Genomic DNA, 18,508 nt, shown 5'->3' on the forward strand with positions numbered 1-18,508 from the left:
GAATCTCTGGAAATGTGGCTGTCAAGAAGCTATTCCCTGACGAATGGAACCATGGAGAAGAGGTTCAGTTGTGCCAAATTACACCAGAACTGTAATAAAAATCAGTAGCAACTTTAAAAAAAGTTTAATTGTGAATGCCTGTCCAGAAAATAGCTTCCAAATGTTATTTCACCCAAATATGTTCTTATAATGTTGCTTCATGCAGGTGATATAAACAAGAATGGTGAATGGACTAATTCTTATACAGCTCTTTTCTACTCTCACCCAATCACCCCATTCACACAAGCACTTCCTTCTATGCGTTTAAGTGCTTACTAAGCAACATTCACACTCACTATACTCCAATGGATGCATCGGAGAGCAACTTGGGGTTAGTATCTTTCCCAAAGATACTCGGCTTGCAGACTCGGGGAGCCACGGATCGAACCATTCATGTGGTTCGATCAAGATGCTTCATTGTTTTCATTACTTATTTGTGAGATATCCTGAACATATTTTAGGCAAATCAGACAGAAAATATAATACACAAAATATCATTAAATACAAAAATAAATCAAATGTGAATGAATGGAGTACAAACATTCCCACCTGTTGGCAGAGGTGTACTCTCATTGTCCTCTCCAGTTTTTTCATCCCCATCAGTCAGGGCTGTGTCCCTCCCTCTCCACTCGTTCTTGGGCAACAACTCCACCACAACCTCGTCCCCATGCACCGCTCTGTTTCGATTTTTTCGACCATACACAAGCACATCCCAAGTCAGATCTAAGATGGATAGGGGGGGTCAAAGTCGGGAGAAGAGATCAGAAACGTCTAGCAAATATAAGTTTAATGTGTCTGTTCCACCTGTTTTGAAAATGTAAGGCATTTTCACCTGTGCTCTTGGTTGAGAAGTTCTTCGGCCTGACGAAAGCCTCGTTCTGTGCCCGATGCTTGTTAACATTCAGTGTACCCTAGTAAAAAGGAATGAAACAAGACATTTACTCTTCTGCCACTGAGGTTGTGTTAAACAATCTGGTGAAAAACTCCACTGCCTTCTCTTTGTGACATCTCCATACCTGCTCAGGTACAGTTGGGGAAATAATTATCACTGCTGAATTTGTAGGTTTCCTCAGTTACAAAGAAAGAACAATTATTCATGTTATTTCTTTAATGTTAGTTTCATTTAATGGAGAGCGATAGAATATCAACCAAAAACTGTCTGTGAAGGTTCTCAGTCATCCAGGTCATCGTAGTCAAAGGAGCTTGCAAAGAAAAGCGTCTGGACTTCTTTAAGTTGCTTGAAGACGTTTCACCTCTCATCCGAGAAGCTTCTTCAGTTCTAAGGTCAAATGGTGGAGAGTCCCAGATATAAACCTAGAGGGAGTATCCCCCCACAGAGGGACAAAAGGACCCCCTGATGATCCTCTAATCGCCTGAGCCAAGGTGTGAAACTGGGTGTGGGTCCCAATCAGCCAGAGTTTCGGGTGTGTTCATTGTGAAACCTGGCCCCACCTTATCATGCGAATTCCTGAGGTCAGATGGCCCAGGATGTGAGTGGGCGTTAAGGCGTCTGGGAAGGATCTCAAAACTGGATTATAGATGGCAGAGAGTTGGTGTCGTAAGCCCCGCCTCTGTTCAAAGATGGTCGCTCACAGTGGACATAGATGGCTTCTTTCACTCCTCTTTCAAACCATCTGTCCTCTCTGTCCAAAATGTGAACATTGGCATCCTCGAAAGAGTGACCTTTGACCTTTAGACGCAGATGTCCATCTGCCTCAGGAAACTCTTTCTCCCCATCGTCACCCTCTGACTACTCCACTTGATACCAAGAAAAGTCTTACCACTGGCAACAAAGGTCTCTACCCCAAATACTAAGCCATGTTTTGCTTGGGGACTCACTGAAAGTAACTTGCCAATCCCTTTATGACTTTTTAAAATAATAATAATAATAATAATGATGTGTTTTTTCTGTCTCTCTCCTTTAAAATTAAACTGCAAGAAAACTTAGAGACAGTTCATATCTTCTTCATTCAATAACAGTCCTGCTCTTCATCTCATTTTCTTTATTCGTCAGCCCCTCAAATACTCCTACCTCCTCAGCACACTCCCTACACTCATCAGTGTATTTCGTTAGTATAGATTAGTATATGTATTAAAGGTACCTGCAGTTTCTCTGAAAAATGAACAGGCTTAAAGCTACTAAAATATTTAAACGTTGTTCCTGCAGTTGTTTTAAACTCGTGTTTTAAAGAGAGATCCGGTATACTTAAAACAGGAGTTAGAGAATTGTGGATCAATATGTTTGTCATTGCACAAGATGATCAGATCTTTAGCATGAATGCTCACCTCTGTTTTCTACACACACACATCACTGATCACATCACATGCTCACAGAGACACATTCACATACACACACATCACATGTTCACTCTTGCAGAGACACACGTTCACATGTGCGTGTCTTATCTGTCGCATCATTAATGTTGATGTTTGTGTGACCACTGAAGTTAATAAAAGGGCTTTGAGGGAAGGCTGGAGTTGGGCTAAGATCAGATGAAGACCTTCTCCCCTTGCAGCAAGTAAAAGAAAGCGCTGAGTCAGCGGGGTTTGAGCGTTAGACCCAACAACAGGTTGGTACATTTTTACCTGAATGTAACGTTCAGACTTTATACCAGCCTCCAGGACTTCAGCGGGAAGATGTTCGGGAAACTCTTTCTCCCCATCGTCGCCCTCTGTCTCTTGTTGTGCCTGAGAAATGGAGCTAAACAGTTCATGGGCTGCCTGCAGATCTGACCAGAAGCTTTGCAAATAATCCTGGCAAAGGAAAAACACACAGGTCAAGAAATAAATTACTTCAGTTGGCCTTCTTAGCTCCAGTAACATCCCTTCAAGGGCCTAAGTTTTGGATCCTCTTCCACTTAACCTTATCAGGTTCGAGAAAGAGAAATAGAGTAAAATCTTTCAAATTCACCTCAAATCAACAGCCAGATGCTTAAACCTTTTGATACAGTTAGACGTCCTCAGTATTAGTATTACAATAATAGTTAAATAGATATAAGAACTGGTTTCAGAATAAATAAAGCGAGTTTTTGGAATGGGCTTCCCAAAGCAACAACCTCAACCCTGTTGTTAATTGTTGGACCGTGCTTAAACGCCACGACCGTTTTAGGAAACCAACCAATTTAAATGAATTCTACCAATTCTGGTTGAAAATTTCTGTTTTCAGTGACCGAAAACGCCGTTTACGTGTGGACGAAAGGCGCAAACACATAGAAAAATCTGCGTTTTCAAAAATACCCGGGTACGTATGTTTGGATAAAAATATACAAATCTGGCAGCAATGTATCAAAAATGTATCACAATAGAAAGCGATGTAATATTAATTTCACGGCTACTAGCATGTACTGCTCTTTTTCCTTTAAATAAACATCAGACTTGATATCAGTCCTTATTGAGCAATGAGTTTACTCTCTGACCGACTCGTGTTTGCGGCGTTCCAAACACGTTGCCAAGAGGGAAGATGCAGAGTACCTGTGAAGCCAAACATATAATATCAATACCCATAACATGGCTAAAGGCTGTTTCTAACCTCTCTTCTTTACTTTAACTGTCATTTATTGACCATTTTAAATGGCGATACCAGTGTATCGACAAATAGGTAAAAAGTGTAACTGTTTTTTTCTGACAGAGCTCGGATCAATCAGTGCAATTACAAACAAGGCTGTGACCTTCACCTTTAGCGAAATTCTCATTTACATACTAGTTTAATAGTTTTCTGACTCATTGTCACTGTGTTTTATACAACCACAGCATGCTTGCTAGGCTGACATGAATTGAAAAACGAAGTGCAGCTCTCCGTATGTAAACAGACTAAATGCCACATATATTTACATTTTGTCACTTAACCAAGAAATCATGTGTAATGACCGAAAGTTTGACAACAACCACCAATTTCACTTCTAAGTGAGACTGTTCTAATACTGCTGCCAAAAATGTAAGTGTTTCAAAAACCCATGCCTGCTACATGCTACAATAGTCCCACTGAAGATTAGTGAAATAATACAGACCAACCAACTGTTCCATCATATAGGCTCCAACACAACGACTTTAACACAAAGAGCTGACTTTCAGTTTTAGGTGTTCAAACCACGTGTTTCTCTAAATGCATGATGATAAATCCCTGTAAGGTGGCTACATATAAGAAGCCGATATAGAGTAGATGGTATTATAAAGGTATTTCATATACCTGGACGGAGATGACGTACACTCCAGACGTCAGGCTGCTGAACTGAGCTACGGCCTCAGGATCCTCAGTGATCATCACTATATTCATCATTCCTGCCAGGTGGTTGTAGTACCACACTGCAGCTGAGTACACACACACACACACACACACACACACACACACACACACACACACACACACACACACACATTAAATGAACTCACAAGTTTAGCATAAGATGCATGAAAGCAAATTGCCCGCTAAAGCAATAATCTTTAACATATCCCACTAAGTTTTTGCTGTTTTGTAGGTGGAAGTTATGATTTCACACTACTTGTAATTCAAATGGTGCTTCCACAGAAAGAATATAAAAAATAAATAATTGAGTGCCTTATCTATATAATAAACACATTTCATGAGAACACACTGCACTTCTAGCTTCATTTGTTGGCACAACATAAAAGTTTGTCAGATCGTGATTAACATTACAACCAAGTCTCTATTATTAAAAACACTCATTAAATCCTTTTGGTGCTTTTCTCTATTAAACTGGTATAAATATTAATCACTTTTAAGCTGCCATTCACAAGTCCTCCTGACTTCTTTGTTCCTGCACTTGTTTTCTACCTGAAGTGGAGGAAAAACATTTTTGAAAATGTTAAAATGACCCCTTTACCCATTGAACCCCTATTGGGACAAAACACTATGAATGCTCGATTGACATCTTAGCCAGTACGTGTGCTCTAAGTGCCATATGCATCTGCACCGCTGGCCTGTTGCACAATTTGAAAGAAAGTTCAAATGTAATGTTTACATTTTTAAATCTCCCAGATGAATTTTGCACACGTGTGAACTATACATTTATGTCACTTTCACAAAATATTTTTTAAACCCAGAGACTTAACATTTTTAGAAACACAATTTCCTTTCAAGAGTTGCTGAGCAGAAGTAGTCAGCAGGTGCAGTCAAAGACATTTTGTGTGATTGGATGATTATCAGGATGTCCTAAAAGCATCATTTGAAAAACCTTCAGTTAATCCAGTCCAAGAACAAAAGAACATATTTCTCCCATACTGGCTTCCCTGTTAAATCCAGAATTTAATTTAAAATCTTCTTACACAGAAAAGTCTTGAATAATCAAACCCCTTTTACACACCCACTTTACTCTCAGGCTGCGGGCTTATTTGTGGGGTTTACAAAAGTAGAATGGGAGGCAGAGCATCAGCCTTCATGCCCTTTTTTGTAGAACCAGCTTCCTATTTGCACACGGGAGACTGACGCCCTCTCACTATTAAGATTAGGATTAAAACTTTCCTTTTTGATTTATAGTTAGGGCTGGATTGAGTGACCCTGAATCCTCCCTTAGTTACGCTGCAATAGGCAAGATTGGGGACTTCCCATGGTGCAAGTATTTCATCTTTACTGAAGAACTGAATATGTTTTATTAGCATAATCTCCATTATAATTAATGAGATTTACAAATTTCACCTAGTGAAACATGTAACGTCACACTTTGACCCAGAAAAACAAAATGAAGTCAAAGAAGTATAAGTAGAAGAAAAAACATGACAAAGAGGAAAAAATGAGAAAGGAAAAGACTCTATAGACTCTATTTCTATGCTACATGTGCTGCAGCAACTTGACTGTACACTTCAGTGAGTGTGGTAAATAATGAGCACTGACCTGGTCTGCCATTTTTCCTGGCTCTCGCCCTTCTCTTGTGGACAGTAAGAGTACTTCTGAAATTCATTGGCAAACAGCACGCAGTCGTGTCGAGGGTCTTTGACAAGGGTTTGCAGCCGCTTGTAATATCTGCACAAACGCACATTACAAAAACAAGTACATTCAATAAAATCATAAATTACACTCAAGAAAGCCTCTCATTAGTTTGGGAGAATGGTGGGGATGTTAGGAGAACGTTAACCCTGAAGCACGAGGGAGAAAAAATAGACCAACGTATGTTGACTTTTCCTAACATAATTTATGTTCCTTTGTTCATTTTGGCTCATTTTTTAAATTCACTCTTGTTTGTAAAAATCAAAATAAAACAAAGACTTGTCTGTCAGATAATATGCATTAGACCTAAACATAAGATCCTGATCTGAAATTATTGAAAGAGGATGACACCTGGCTTTGTTATCCTTTGAGTTTCACAATAAAAGCCCAGTTGGTGAACTAAAGCAGCAGATTGCTTTTTTCTGAAACATGTTGACTATGTGTGAACACTATACTGCACTAACTTTAACGTGGCACATTTCAGAGTACATGTAGTAGCTGTTTCACACTAAAAATGAACACTTGTACTGATCAAACAGATGAAATAAGAAATAAAGGCCTACAAATGCCCCGATCACTAGTTGAGTTAATATAGATGATGTATAGAAAATTCAGCGATTCTGCAAAGTGAAACTGCAAAGAGAGTCCACGATGAAGCTTTTTTCTCTTTGCTGTGTACGTTAAATTCAATGGAAAACAGTAAGTAGTGATTCAGTATGACAACTCTGTATGTTTCACCAGATGTCCACCTAACGCTATCAAAGTGAAGCCTCATCACATTAATGATGCAACACTCTAAAATGGCTGTGTGAGCACAAATCAGGAATAAACTGGACTGAAACCCGAGTTCACGTGGGACTTCTTATTTACAGTGCTCATCAAGTTTGTCCAAAGCGCTCCTGCATGTTTATGCTGGACACATATTTCAAGTCACAGGCTGCGTCTCTTTCAGCTTTGTCAGCAGAGCTCTGATATAATGAGGCTGACCCCTGGTCAATGTCTACAGACATGTGTAGCTAGGTTAAGCTGGGCACACAGCTAACAGCTTGATTATGAATGCAACTCAACATTTCAAACAGAGCATCAGAATGGGGAGGAAAGTCGTTTAAAAGACTTTGAGCACGGCTGGTTACTGGTTGCAGATGAGCTACTCTGAGCATTTCAGGAAGCAGGTGCCGTGTTTGGGGATAGTTAACAACGCAGACAAGTTGCATTCATTTTAATGACATCACCACTAACTGCATTTTAAGACATGCAGTTAGTGGTGACAGGTTAATTGGAAACACTAAATTGCCCATAGGTGTGAATGCAGAAATGCGAGTGTGAATGGTTGTGTTAGTCCTGTAAGACTGGCTGACACATACCCAGGTACTTATATTCAGGTGAAGAGCAAAATGAACATTTAGGGTACAGCAGAGAGTAATTTGTGTGACAGCTGTAGTAAAACCCAATTTGTGTTTGTCTGTTTAGGTGACTTCCAAGCAAGATACGTGGAGGAGCACCGGCTTGGAGAAGGAGGCTGTGGAGCAGTGTTTGCTGGCTACCGCATAAAGGATCATTTACCAGTAAGTGTTCAGATGGTGGTAGTAAGACAGGCAGTAATGCAGATAAGGGATAATATCGTAAGCTGAGATGTATGCTGTTTTACACCTTTAATGATGTCATACTGAGGAAATGCTCATCAATGCCCTGTGTCTTTTAGGTGGCCATCAAACACATCCCAAAGGGGAAAGTGTACTGCAAAGTGAAGGTAAATGTGCAAGACTTGAATTGTTTTTACATTAGTGGATTGCATGCAGCGTTCACCTGTGGAACGTCTGTGCCTCATCATCCACTTTGTTGAAATATTTCAGGATGATAACGGGAAGAATGTGTCAGTGGAAGTTGCCATCATGCTGAAGCTTGCAGCTGAAGCAGATGGATCAGTGGAAACATCAGCCCCAGTGTCTCTGTTGGAGTGGTTTGACTTTGGCAGAGAGCTGATCCTGGTGATGGAGAGACCTGTCCCCGCTGTGGACCTGGATAAATACATAGAAGAAAATGGAGGATTTTTGCCAGAGGACAAGGCCAAGGCAAGTTGACTTGCCTTAGAAGAGTCTTAGACTGTACATCATTCAATCAAAGCACAGAGTATTAGAGAAACATTAACCCATTGATTGATTATTGTCTTTTTCATCGTTTCCAGGTAGGGCTGGGCTATATCATACCATTCACGGTAATACCGGTGTAATTTTGGGCAACGATAGGAAAATGAGATATCGCGCTAGAATAGGTAAAACGCGCATGCGCAGTGCCTATGTTTACATACGCAGATGGCGGTGACGCAGAAAGAGAAGAGCAAAAGTGGATCGTTGAATGAAACGGATGAACCAGAACTGGTTTGTAAAAATGCTGCAACTTTAGTGGTGTGGAACTGGTTTAGCTTTCGTCCGTCAGATACACAACAAAGCACGATTTTTGGTAGCGCATGCTAGCGGGCCGCCGTTATTACCGTGTTGTTTGGAAAATACGGCACACTTAAAATCAATCCTTTGATTTTTCTGAAACTCGACAGTGCCCCTTATAATCCCGTGTGCCTTATGTATGAATTCTGGTTGTGTTTACTGACCTCAAAACGATTTTATGTACACGGCGACTTTGCTAAGCTACAAAGCCGCACCGCTCGATGGATTGTCGGAGCATTACGGCTATCGTAGGCAGGCGCCTCGCGGAGTGATACGTACTGCACCTCAACGTGATATTACCGTATTGTGTGTGTATAACCTCTTTTTAAGCTTTGTGGATATTTTACATGGTTATGCTGAGGATATGTCGGCCAATTTCCACTGGAAATGCCTTTTGGTTAAACTGTCAGCGAGGAATTTGCATTTGCACTGTTACATTTTTATATAACTTTAATGCACATAAAAAAACAGCTGCTTGTTTAAGTGAAAATACATTTATGGGGTTTTTTGCACTAATAAAGTTGTGGCGTTGTAAAGTATTTTGTCTAGTGTCAGTTATATCGTCAGTTATATCGTTATCACAACTTTTCAAATGTATATCGTGATAAATATTTTTGGTCATATCGCCCTGCTCTATTTCCAGGTCATTCTGAAGCAGCTGGTTGATGCTGCGAAGCACCTGGAGGATAAACACATCTTTCACCGGGACATCAAGAGTGAGAACATTCTAATTGAGACCGGCTCAGATGTACCGCGTGTTCGTATCATCGACTTTGGACTGAGCTGCTTTGTTAAGGAGCAGTCGCAGTACCGCGTCTTCTATGGTAACATATTCTGCTCTTGCTCTTCACAGATGTCACAATTTTCGCCTTTTGTTTTAGAAGAAATTGCAATTGTGTCTGTTTATTAGGTACAGAAATTTACTCCCCTCCCGAGTGGTACGGGCGCAGTTGCTACAGGTGTGGACCCACCACGGTATGGCAAATGGGAGTGGTTCTGTACGAAGCGCTTCATGCCGGGGACTTTAACACCACGAGCTTCCTCAAAAAGCGCCTGAAATTCAAAAGACATCTGTCCAAAAGTAAGAAAACGTCACACTTCAAGACTGACTGATGGCTTGGACCACTGGAACTATCATCTTCATGTTTTTTCTCTTTCCTTTCTTTCCAGACTGCCGGGATTTCTTGGACGCGTGTTTAACCAAAGTCCCGGAGACGCGGCCGACGCTGGAGGAGCTACAGCATCACACTTGGCTGAGATAAGCCTATCACACACACACACACACAAACACACACAATTCAGACGTTATCATTTATGTGTGATGTATGAATTACCTTTCTTTTTTTCAGGAAATAATTTTTTTTAATTGGCCCACTTTAAATTTCAGTGTTTTGGAATTCCTGTAACCCCCCCCAGCCATCCCAGGAAAGGGGATCTCTCTTTGAATGGGCTTTCCCGAGGTTTCTTCCCGTCAGTCTGGCCCCCCCAGGGGAGTTTTTCCTCGTCTTCATAGAGAGCTTGGGCTGGCTCAGGAGCTCCATCAAAACTGTCTTTATTTAATTACTCTAATGTAATCATATACTTTAAAGTAATCAAATAAAAGACAGTAAAAATCTGAAGACTTGAAGTAAACTTCCATTAAAATAAAACTTGTTTAATTCATCTTTGCTGAGGATACTGTGTTATTACTATTTCAAGGATTATGTCAGAACACCGGATACTGGTACCCATCCCTACCCATCACTAGGGAACAGAACAAACCAGACATCAATTACAACAAAAATGACACTGACCCAGCCAGCATGACTCGTCTGCCTTAAGAAATGTTTAGCAATATTACAAATTGGGTGATATGCCTTAAAGTAGCTTCTCATGTGTTCAGCATTGTCAAAGGCTACATTTTAATTAAAACCACAATCTAGTAATGTTCTGTCTTTAACCTTCCTAATTTGTTTTTTGTCCTAACCTAATACTAAATTGCCAGTGAAAACAAAAGTTACATAAATAAAGAAGAGTAAAGAAAATTACGGTCTTTTTTTATTGTAACAGTTTACCAGTGTACAGTTTGGTTTGTGACATATCTATCTAATAGACTCCAATTTGTGCATGTAAATGGAGAGTCCTCTTCACACACTGAGGTTAATTATGGAGTTCCACAGGGTTCAGTGCTAGGACCAATTCTGTTTACATTATACATGTTTCCCCTAGGCAGCATCATTAGAAGACATAGCATAAATTTTCACTGCTATGCAGATGACACCCAGCTCTATCTGTCCATGAAGCCAGATAACACACACCAATGAGTTACACTGCAGGAATGTCTTAAAGACTTAAAGACCTGGATGGCCGCTAACTTTCTGCTTCTTAATTCAGATCAAACTGAGGTTATTGTACTCGTCCCTGAAAAGTTTAGAAATATGGTATCTAACCAGATTCTTACTCTGGATGGCATTACCTTGGCCTCCAGTAACGCTGTGAGGAACCTTGGAGTCATGTTTGACCAGGACATGTCCTTCAACGCACATATTAAACAAATATGTAAGACTGCGTTCTTCCATTTGCGCAACATCTCTAAAATTAGAAATATCCTGTCTCAGAGTGACGCTGAAAAACTAGTTCATGCATTTATTGTGTGAATGTGTGTGTGAATGGGTGGATGACTGGATATGTAAAGCGCTTTGGGGTCCTTAGGGACTAGTAAAGCGCTATATAAATACAGGGCATTTACCATTTATTACTTCCAGGCTGGACGACTGTAATTCATTATTATCAGGATGTCCAAAAAACTCACTGAAAAGCCTTCAGCTGATCCAAAATGCTGCAGCAAGAGTCCTGACAGGGACTAGAAAGAGAGAGCAGATTTCTCCTGTTAAATCCAGAATTGAATTCAAAATCCTGCTCCTCACATACAAGGTCTTAAATAATCAGGCCCCATCTTATCTTAATGACCTTGTAGTACCATATCACCCTATTAGAGCACTTCGCTCTCGCTCTGCAGGCCTACTTGTTGTTCCTAGAGTATTTAAAAGTAGAATGGGAGGGAGAGCCTTCAGTTTTCAGGCCCCTCTTCTGTGGAACCAGCTTCCAGTTTGGATTCAGGAGACAGACACTATCTCTACTTTTAAGATTAGGCTTAAAACTTTCCTTTTTGCTAAAGCATATAGTTAGGGCTGGACCAGGTGACCCTGAATCCTCCCTTAGTTATGCTGCAATAGACGTAGAGTTACACACTTACTCTCTGTCCCACCACTGCATTTACGGCTGCATTTCCAGGGATGTTGAGTTCAGCAATGACCTTTGGCCTCTGCTCTTTGAGATAGAGCATGAAGGCATTTGGCGGCTTCTTGACGTATGGCCCATCTTCATCCTGCTGGGCTGGGCACTTTCTTTTTCTTCAGGAATAAAACACAGAGTAAGAGCACATGTTAGCACTGTGTACAACTGTGAGGGAAGCAGTTCAAAAACACGAGACAAGCTGTAAAACTGAATGAAATCAGGCACCATTAATGGATCATTACAATAATTCCTGCAGACATCTGCAAACAAATGACAGATACTTGCAGATCAGTGAACCAAAGCAGCCGAGCAAACTTAGTTTGGAGTGGAGGTGTTAGGTGGAGGAGCAGGAGTGACATACTCATACATCTGTACACCGTTCCTACACAGATGAAGGGAGACAGATATGAGATAACAGGAAGAAGTTATGAATATAGAGATGTTCAGCAGCTGTGTTCACTCCAGTGTTTGTGTGTTTTACGTACAGTACTCCAACAGGACGCAGGTTCTGGAGCACACAAAACACACAACAGGTGACGAGACAAGCTGCAATACTATCATCTATCCACTAGGTGGAAGAATTGATCAGTAGAAAGAGGAGATGTGCTCAAAACGACATTCATACATAGATTTATTCTTCTTAGTTAGTCTTAAGAATTAGGATTCACTGACAGTGAAGAAGTTTCAGACGTGCACTCGCGTTTCCCCTTTTGCCTTTTCCTGCTCCAGCCAAGTCCTCCGCCTGCTCGACATCTCTCCTATTACCTTTTATTACGCTTGCACTCATGCCTTTGCCTTTCACCACTTCAAAACTGCGCCTTCTTCAATATTACCTTCATATGCTCTCTTTGCTTTTCGCCTTCCTCACTACACTAAGTACCATTTTTTAACGCTGTGTACTCACTCTTGCTAAAGTACATGTGAACAGATCTTGAAGAAAAAAAACAAAACAAAACATACTTTTCTTTTCTCTTCTGATACTATTGAATGATCCTAACAGAAAAAAACAGAGTTAACACTGACTTAATAAAAAAGTGTTATATTTTATCTCAGATAAACTAGTCAGTGTTTATTAGTGTTTGCTCAACTAGAAGTCTTCATAGTAGCATCCACACATCAAGTCTTTAAACAAATAATGAAAGGATAATGAAAGAAAGTTTAATGTGAAATTACTGAATTATATGAAATGCCAGAGTGTTTTTCTTTAAACTACTTGCCTTTTAGTGATGTCACTAAAAGGCAAGGTTCTAATGTTGTGTTGCCATAGACTCCGGAGTTTACTTTTAAAGCTCACTTACAGAACTGACTTATACAGCTTAGTTAGAAAAGTCAAGCATCCAGACATTTGAAGGACTATTCACTCATTAAGGTGACATTTTCTATTTTAAAAATTAAGATGAAAAAGGAAACAAGAAAAGTTACGACTGAGGCAGATAAGAAAGATCCAGGAGATCAAAGTAAGTAAAAAATAAAATCCCCTAAATAACAGAATGTACATTTCTAACAATGTTGAGGCTCTGTGTATAAAATGATTCATTTTTAGAGGATTTAAATCCTGGTTTTGATTGAAACTAACCTGAGTGCAACATGTCTAATCAAAGAAAGGTTACTGGGGCACTTTGTCTTTTGGTAAAATAATGTGACAAGTTTATTCTTGGACTGAGCAGTGAAAACAGAGCAACAAGTGTCATCAGTATCTAGACTTAGTAGACCTGGTATGGACTCGTTTTGGTGTGTTTTTTATCAAAAGGATAAACTTGTTATTATATTGTAAGCAATACTAATTTAAAATTCAATGACATCAAAATCCTTCTAGTCCTGATGTCGAGCGCTCTTTTTCACTAATGTGTTGTTGTTGTTTATAGATTGTAAGAGCAGGATGGCTAAAAGAAAGGCCAGTCCTGAAAAAACGACCCCCATAAAAAGAAGGAGGGTCACTGAGCAGGCTGGTCCTTCCACCAGCTCAGATGCTCATGTGGTCGGGGGAGTCAAGCGAAAGGTCCAACAAGATGAAGCGGGGACAACCAATACAGCAAAAAAGCGTAAACTTCTTGAGCATGTGAGCGGTGACAAGGGGCAGGCATCTTCCTGGTTGGACACTGGTAAAGGTAGGCTAATTAGTTGAGTGAGGGGTAGATTAAGTGTACATCTGGTTGCTAGTTTGAAGATATTAGTGTTTGGGAGATATTTGTGTCTATTATCTAATAAGCTGATGTGCTTTTGGTGTTTTCCACATCTGCAGACTGCAGCATAGAGATTTCAGAGAGCTGCAGTAAAAACAAAAAGGCTGGCAAAAGGAAAGCTGCGGGAGACACCAGGGACCCACCTAAGAAAAAGAACGTGGACCAGGACAAAACCAAAACCGTTGCCAAAAAGTCAGTGGCTGAACAGAAACGTAAGTAGCAAGCAGCTTAGCTTTTATATTCAGGTGAAGAGCAAAATGAACATTTAGGGTACAGCAGAGAGTAATTTGTGTGACAGCTGTAGTAAAACCCAATTTGTGTTTGTCTGTTTAGGTGACTTCCAAGCAAGATACGTGGAGGAGCACCGGCTTGGAGAAGGAGGCTGTGGAGCAGTGTTTGCTGGCTACCGCATAAAGGATCATTTACCAGTAAGTGTTCAGATGGTGGTAGTAAGACAGGCAGTAATGCAGATAAGGGATAATATCGTAAGCTGAGATGTATGCTGTTTTACACCTTTAATGATGTCATACTGAGGAAATGCTCATCAATGCCCTGTGTCTTTTAGGTGGCCATCAAACACATCCCAAAGGGGAAAGTGTACTGCAAAGTGAAGGTAAATGTGCAAGACTTGAATTGTTTTTACATTAGTGGATTGCATGCAGCGTTCACCTGTGGAACGTCTGTGCCTCATCATCCACTTTGTTGAAATATTTCAGGATGATAACGGGAAGAATGTGTCAGTGGAAGTTGCCATCATGCTGAAGCTTGCAGCTGAAGCAGATGGATCAGTGGAAACATCAGCCCCAGTGTCTCTGTTGGAGTGGTTTGACTTTGGCAGAGAGCTGATCCTGGTGATGGAGAGACCTGTCCCCGCTGTGGACCTGGATAAATACATAGAAGAAAATGGAGGATTTTTGCCAGAGGACAAGGCCAAGGCAAGTTGACTTGCCTTAGAAGAGTCTTAGACTGTACATCATTCAATCAAAGCACAGAGTATTAGAGAAACATTAACCCATTGATTGATTATTGTCTTTTTCATCGTTTCCAGGTAGGGCTGGGCTATATCATACCATTCACGGTAATACCGGTGTAATTTTGGGCAACGATAGGAAAATGAAATATCGCGCTAGAATAGGTAAAACGCGCATGCGCAGTGCCTATGTTTACATACGCAGATGGCGGTGACGCAGAAAGAGAAGAGCAAAAGTGGATCGTTGAATGAAACGGATGAACCAGAACTGGTTTGTAAAAATGCTGCAACTTTAGTGGTGTGGAACTGGTTTAGCTTTCGTCCGTCAGATACACAACAAAGCACGATTTTTGGTAGCGCATGCTAGCGGGCCGCCGTTATTACCGTGTTGTTTGGAAAATACGGCACACTTAAAATCAATCCTTTGATTTTTCTGAAACTCGACAGTGCCCCTTATAATCCCGTGTGCCTTATGTATGAATTCTGGTTGTGTTTACTGACCTCAAAACGATTTTATGTACACGGCGACTTTGCTAAGCTACAAAGCCGCACCGCTCGATGGATTGTCGGAGCATTACGGCTATCGTAGGCAGGCGCCTCGCGGAGTGATACGTACTGCACCTCAACGTGATATTACCGTATTGTGTGTGTATAACCTCTTTTTAAGCTTTGTGGATATTTTACATGGTTATGCTGAGGATATGTCGGCCAATTTCCACTGGAAATGCCTTTTGGTTAAACTGTCAGCGAGGAATTTGCATTTGCACTGTTACATTTTTATATAACTTTAATGCACATAAAAAAACAGCTGCTTGTTTAAGTGAAAATACATTTATGGGGTTTTTTGCACTAATAAAGTTGTGGCGTTGTAAAGTATTTTGTCTAGTGTCAGTTATATCGTCAGTTATATCGTTATCACAACTTTTCAAATGTATATCGTGATAAATATTTTTGGTCATATCGCCCTGCTCTATTTCCAGGTCATTCTGAAGCAGCTGGTTGATGCTGCGAAGCACCTGGAGGATAAACACATCTTTCACCGGGACATCAAGAGTGAGAACATTCTAATTGAGACCGGCTCAGATGTACCGCGTGTTCGTATCATCGACTTTGGACTGAGCTGCTTTGTTAAGGAGCAGTCGCAGTACCGCGTCTTCTATGGTAACATATTCTGCTCTTGCTCTTCACAGATGTCACAATTTTCGCCTTTTGTTTTAGAAGAAATTGCAATTGTGTCTGTTTATTAGGTACAGAAATTTACTCCCCTCCCGAGTGGTACGGGCGCAGTTGCTACAGGTGTGGACCCACCACGGTATGGCAAATGGGAGTGGTTCTGTACGAAGCGCTTCATGCCGGGGACTTTAACACCACGAGCTTCCTCAAAAAGCGCCTGAAATTCAAAAGACATCTGTCCAAAAGTAAGAAAACGTCACACTTCAAGACTGACTGATGGCTTGGACCACTGGAACTATCATCTTCATGTTTTTTCTCTTTCCTTTCTTTCCAGACTGCCGGGATTTCTTGGACGCGTGTTTAACCAAAGTCCCGGAGACGCGGCCGACGCTGGAGGAGCTACAGCATCACACTTGGCTGAGATAAGCCTATCACACACACACACACACAAACACACACAATTCAGACGTTATCATTTATGTGTGATGTATGAATTACCTTTCTTTTTTTCAGGAAATAATTTTTTTTAATTGGCCCACTTTAAATTTCAGTGTTTTGGAATTCCTGTAACCCCCCCCAGCCATCCCAGGAAAGGGGATCTCTCTTTGAATGGGCTTTCCCGAGGTTTCTTCCCGTCAGTCTGGCCCCCCCAGGGGAGTTTTTCCTCGTCTTCATAGAGAGCTTGGGCTGGCTCAGGAGCTCCATCAAAACTGTCTTTATTTAATTACTCTAATGTAATCATATACTTTAAAGTAATCAAATAAAAGACAGTAAAAATCTGAAGACTTGAAGTAAACTTCCATTAAAATAAAACTTGTTTAATTCATCTTTGCTGAGGATACTGTGTTATTACTATTTCAAGGATTATGTCAGAACACCGGATACTGGTACCCATCCCTACCCATCACTAGGGAACAGAACAAACCAGACATCAATTACAACAAAAATGACACTGACCCAGCCAGCATGACTCGTCTGCCTTAAGAAATGTTTAGCAATATTACAAATTGGGTGATATGCCTTAAAGTAGCTTCTCATGTGTTCAGCATTGTCAAAGGCTACATTTTAATTAAAACCACAATCTAGTAATGTTCTGTCTTTAACCTTCCTAATTTGTTTTTTGTCCTAACCTAATACTAAATTGCCAGTGAAAACAAAAGTTACATAAATAAAGAAGAGTAAAGAAAATTACGGTCTTTTTTTATTGTAACAGTTTACCAGTGTACAGTTTGGTTTGTGACATATCTATCTAATAGACTCCAATTTGTGCATGTAAATGGAGAGTCCTCTTCACACACTGAGGTTAATTATGGAGTTCCACAGGGTTCAGTGCTAGGACCAATTCTGTTTACATTATACATGTTTCCCCTAGGCAGCATCATTAGAAGACATAGCATAAATTTTCACTGCTATGCAGATGACACCCAGCTCTATCTGTCCATGAAGCCAGATAACACACACCAATGAGTTACACTGCAGGAATGTCTTAAAGACTTAAAGACCTGGATGGCCGCTAACTTTCTGCTTCTTAATTCAGATCAAACTGAGGTTATTGTACTCGTCCCTGAAAAGTTTAGAAATATGGTATCTAACCAGATTCTTACTCTGGATGGCATTACCTTGGCCTCCAGTAACGCTGTGAGGAACCTTGGAGTCATGTTTGACCAGGACATGTCCTTCAACGCACATATTAAACAAATATGTAAGACTGCGTTCTTCCATTTGCGCAACATCTCTAAAATTAGAAATATCCTGTCTCAGAGTGACGCTGAAAAACTAGTTCATGCATTTATTGTGTGAATGTGTGTGTGAATGGGTGGATGACTGGATATGTAAAGCGCTTTGGGGTCCTTAGGGACTAGTAAAGCGCTATATAAATACAGGGCATTTACCATTTATTACTTCCAGGCTGGACGACTGTAATTCATTATTATCAGGATGTCCAAAAAACTCACTGAAAAGCCTTCAGCTGATCCAAAATGCTGCAGCAAGAGTCCTGACAGGGACTAGAAAGAGAGAGCAGATTTCTCCTGTTAAATCCAGAATTGAATTCAAAATCCTGCTCCTCACATACAAGGTCTTAAATAATCAGGCCCCATCTTATCTTAATGACCTTGTAGTACCATATCACCCTATTAGAGCACTTCGCTCTCACACTGCAGGCTTACTTGTTGTTCCTAGAGTATTTAAAAGTAGAATGGGAGGGAGAGCCTTCAGTTTTCAGGCCCCTCTTCTGTGGAACCAGCTTCCAGTTTGGATTCAGGAGACAGACACTATCTCTACTTTTAAGATTAGGCTTAAAACTTTCCTTTTTGCTAAAGCATATAGTTAGGGCTGGACCAGGTGACCCTGAATCCTCCCTTAGTTATGCTGCAATAGACGTAGGCTGCCGGGGATTCCCATGATGCATTGAGTTTTTCCTTTCCAGTCACCTTTCTCACTCACTATGTATTAATAGACCTCTCTGCATTGAATCATATCT

The 18,508-nt window shown here is 40.6% G+C and overlaps 4 protein-coding genes across 7 annotated transcripts in view; 3 read left to right on the forward strand and 1 right to left on the reverse strand.

Moving 5' to 3' along the window:
* LOC146566821 (DIS3-like exonuclease 1) overlaps positions 1 to 14,690 on the reverse strand; it is a 34,804-nt gene extending 20,114 nt beyond the window's left edge. For 2 of the 4 annotated variants that reach the window (XM_085286354.1, XM_085286351.1), the window contains exons 1-8: positions 14,553 to 14,690; positions 11,660 to 11,816; positions 7,787 to 9,688; positions 5,888 to 6,016; positions 4,226 to 4,347; positions 2,626 to 2,793; positions 872 to 950; positions 589 to 762 (exon numbers count right to left, since the gene is read on the reverse strand). In XM_085286354.1, coding sequence (XP_085142480.1) covers positions 589 to 762; positions 872 to 950; positions 2,626 to 2,793; positions 4,226 to 4,347; positions 5,888 to 6,016; positions 7,787 to 7,811 — 697 coding nt within the window. In that variant the 5' untranslated portion in view covers positions 7,812 to 9,688; positions 11,660 to 11,816; positions 14,553 to 14,690. Of the gene's footprint in view, positions 1 to 588; positions 763 to 871; positions 951 to 2,625; positions 2,794 to 4,225; positions 4,348 to 5,887; positions 6,017 to 7,786; positions 9,689 to 11,659; positions 12,083 to 14,552 lie in introns of all 4 variants that reach the window. The other 2 variants (XM_085286352.1, XM_085286353.1) reach the window with 2 other exon arrangements.
* Positions 7,873 to 9,686, forward strand: LOC146566822 (serine/threonine-protein kinase pim-2-like). Its single transcript, XM_085285822.1, has 4 exons — positions 7,873 to 8,052; positions 9,068 to 9,248; positions 9,335 to 9,505; positions 9,595 to 9,686. The coding sequence occupies exons 1-4, from the start codon at positions 7,873 to 7,875 to the stop codon at positions 9,684 to 9,686; spliced, it is 624 nt and encodes a 207-aa protein (XP_085141948.1).
* LOC146566823 (uncharacterized) lies at positions 12,965 to 16,852 on the forward strand. The gene is made up of 5 exons (XM_085286436.1): positions 12,965 to 13,157; positions 13,566 to 13,808; positions 13,943 to 14,095; positions 14,217 to 14,311; positions 14,449 to 16,852. Exons 1-5 carry the CDS (start codon positions 13,097 to 13,099, stop codon positions 14,587 to 14,589), a joined length of 693 nt encoding a protein of 230 aa, XP_085142562.1. The 5' UTR covers positions 12,965 to 13,096; the 3' UTR covers positions 14,590 to 16,852.
* On the forward strand, positions 14,639 to 16,452 carry LOC146566824 (serine/threonine-protein kinase pim-2-like). The gene is made up of 4 exons (XM_085285823.1): positions 14,639 to 14,818; positions 15,834 to 16,014; positions 16,101 to 16,271; positions 16,361 to 16,452. The coding sequence occupies exons 1-4, from the start codon at positions 14,639 to 14,641 to the stop codon at positions 16,450 to 16,452; spliced, it is 624 nt and encodes a 207-aa protein (XP_085141949.1).
* Positions 16,853 to 18,508: the final 1,656 nt, after the last annotated feature.

The sequence above is a fragment of the Mchenga conophoros genome, linkage group LG9 (assembly GCF_057382185.1).
Source record: "Mchenga conophoros isolate Kocher_MC1m ecotype Shallow Benthic linkage group LG9, M_conophoros_male_GT1.1, whole genome shotgun sequence".
Taxonomy (NCBI): Eukaryota; Metazoa; Chordata; class Actinopteri; order Cichliformes; family Cichlidae; genus Mchenga; species Mchenga conophoros.

What these genes read in the sequence shown, in the direction of transcription:
- LOC146566822 (XM_085285822.1), top strand. Translation starts at nt 7,873, where the DNA reads ATGCTGAAGCTTGCAGCTGAAGCAGATGGATCAGTGGAAACATCAGCC. An exon ending in TGCCAGAGGACAAGGCCAAG is followed by an intron (nt 8,053 to 9,067) that starts GCAAGTTGACTT and finishes CTCTATTTCCAG; the next exon opens with GTCATTCTGAAGCAGCTGGT. An exon ending in GCAGTACCGCGTCTTCTATG is followed by an intron (nt 9,249 to 9,334) that starts GTAACATATTCT and finishes TCTGTTTATTAG; the next exon opens with GTACAGAAATTTACTCCCCT.
- LOC146566823 (XM_085286436.1), top strand. Translation starts at nt 13,097, where the DNA reads ATGAAAAAGGAAACAAGAAAAGTTACGACTGAGGCAGATAAGAAAGAT. An exon ending in GAAAGATCCAGGAGATCAAA is followed by an intron (nt 13,158 to 13,565) that starts GTAAGTAAAAAA and finishes TGTTGTTTATAG; the next exon opens with ATTGTAAGAGCAGGATGGCT. An exon ending in GCATAAAGGATCATTTACCA is followed by an intron (nt 14,312 to 14,448) that starts GTAAGTGTTCAG and finishes TGTGTCTTTTAG; the next exon opens with GTGGCCATCAAACACATCCC.
- LOC146566824 (XM_085285823.1), top strand. Translation starts at nt 14,639, where the DNA reads ATGCTGAAGCTTGCAGCTGAAGCAGATGGATCAGTGGAAACATCAGCC. An exon ending in GCAGTACCGCGTCTTCTATG is followed by an intron (nt 16,015 to 16,100) that starts GTAACATATTCT and finishes TCTGTTTATTAG; the next exon opens with GTACAGAAATTTACTCCCCT. An exon ending in CAAAAGACATCTGTCCAAAA is followed by an intron (nt 16,272 to 16,360) that starts GTAAGAAAACGT and finishes CTTTCTTTCCAG; the next exon opens with ACTGCCGGGATTTCTTGGAC.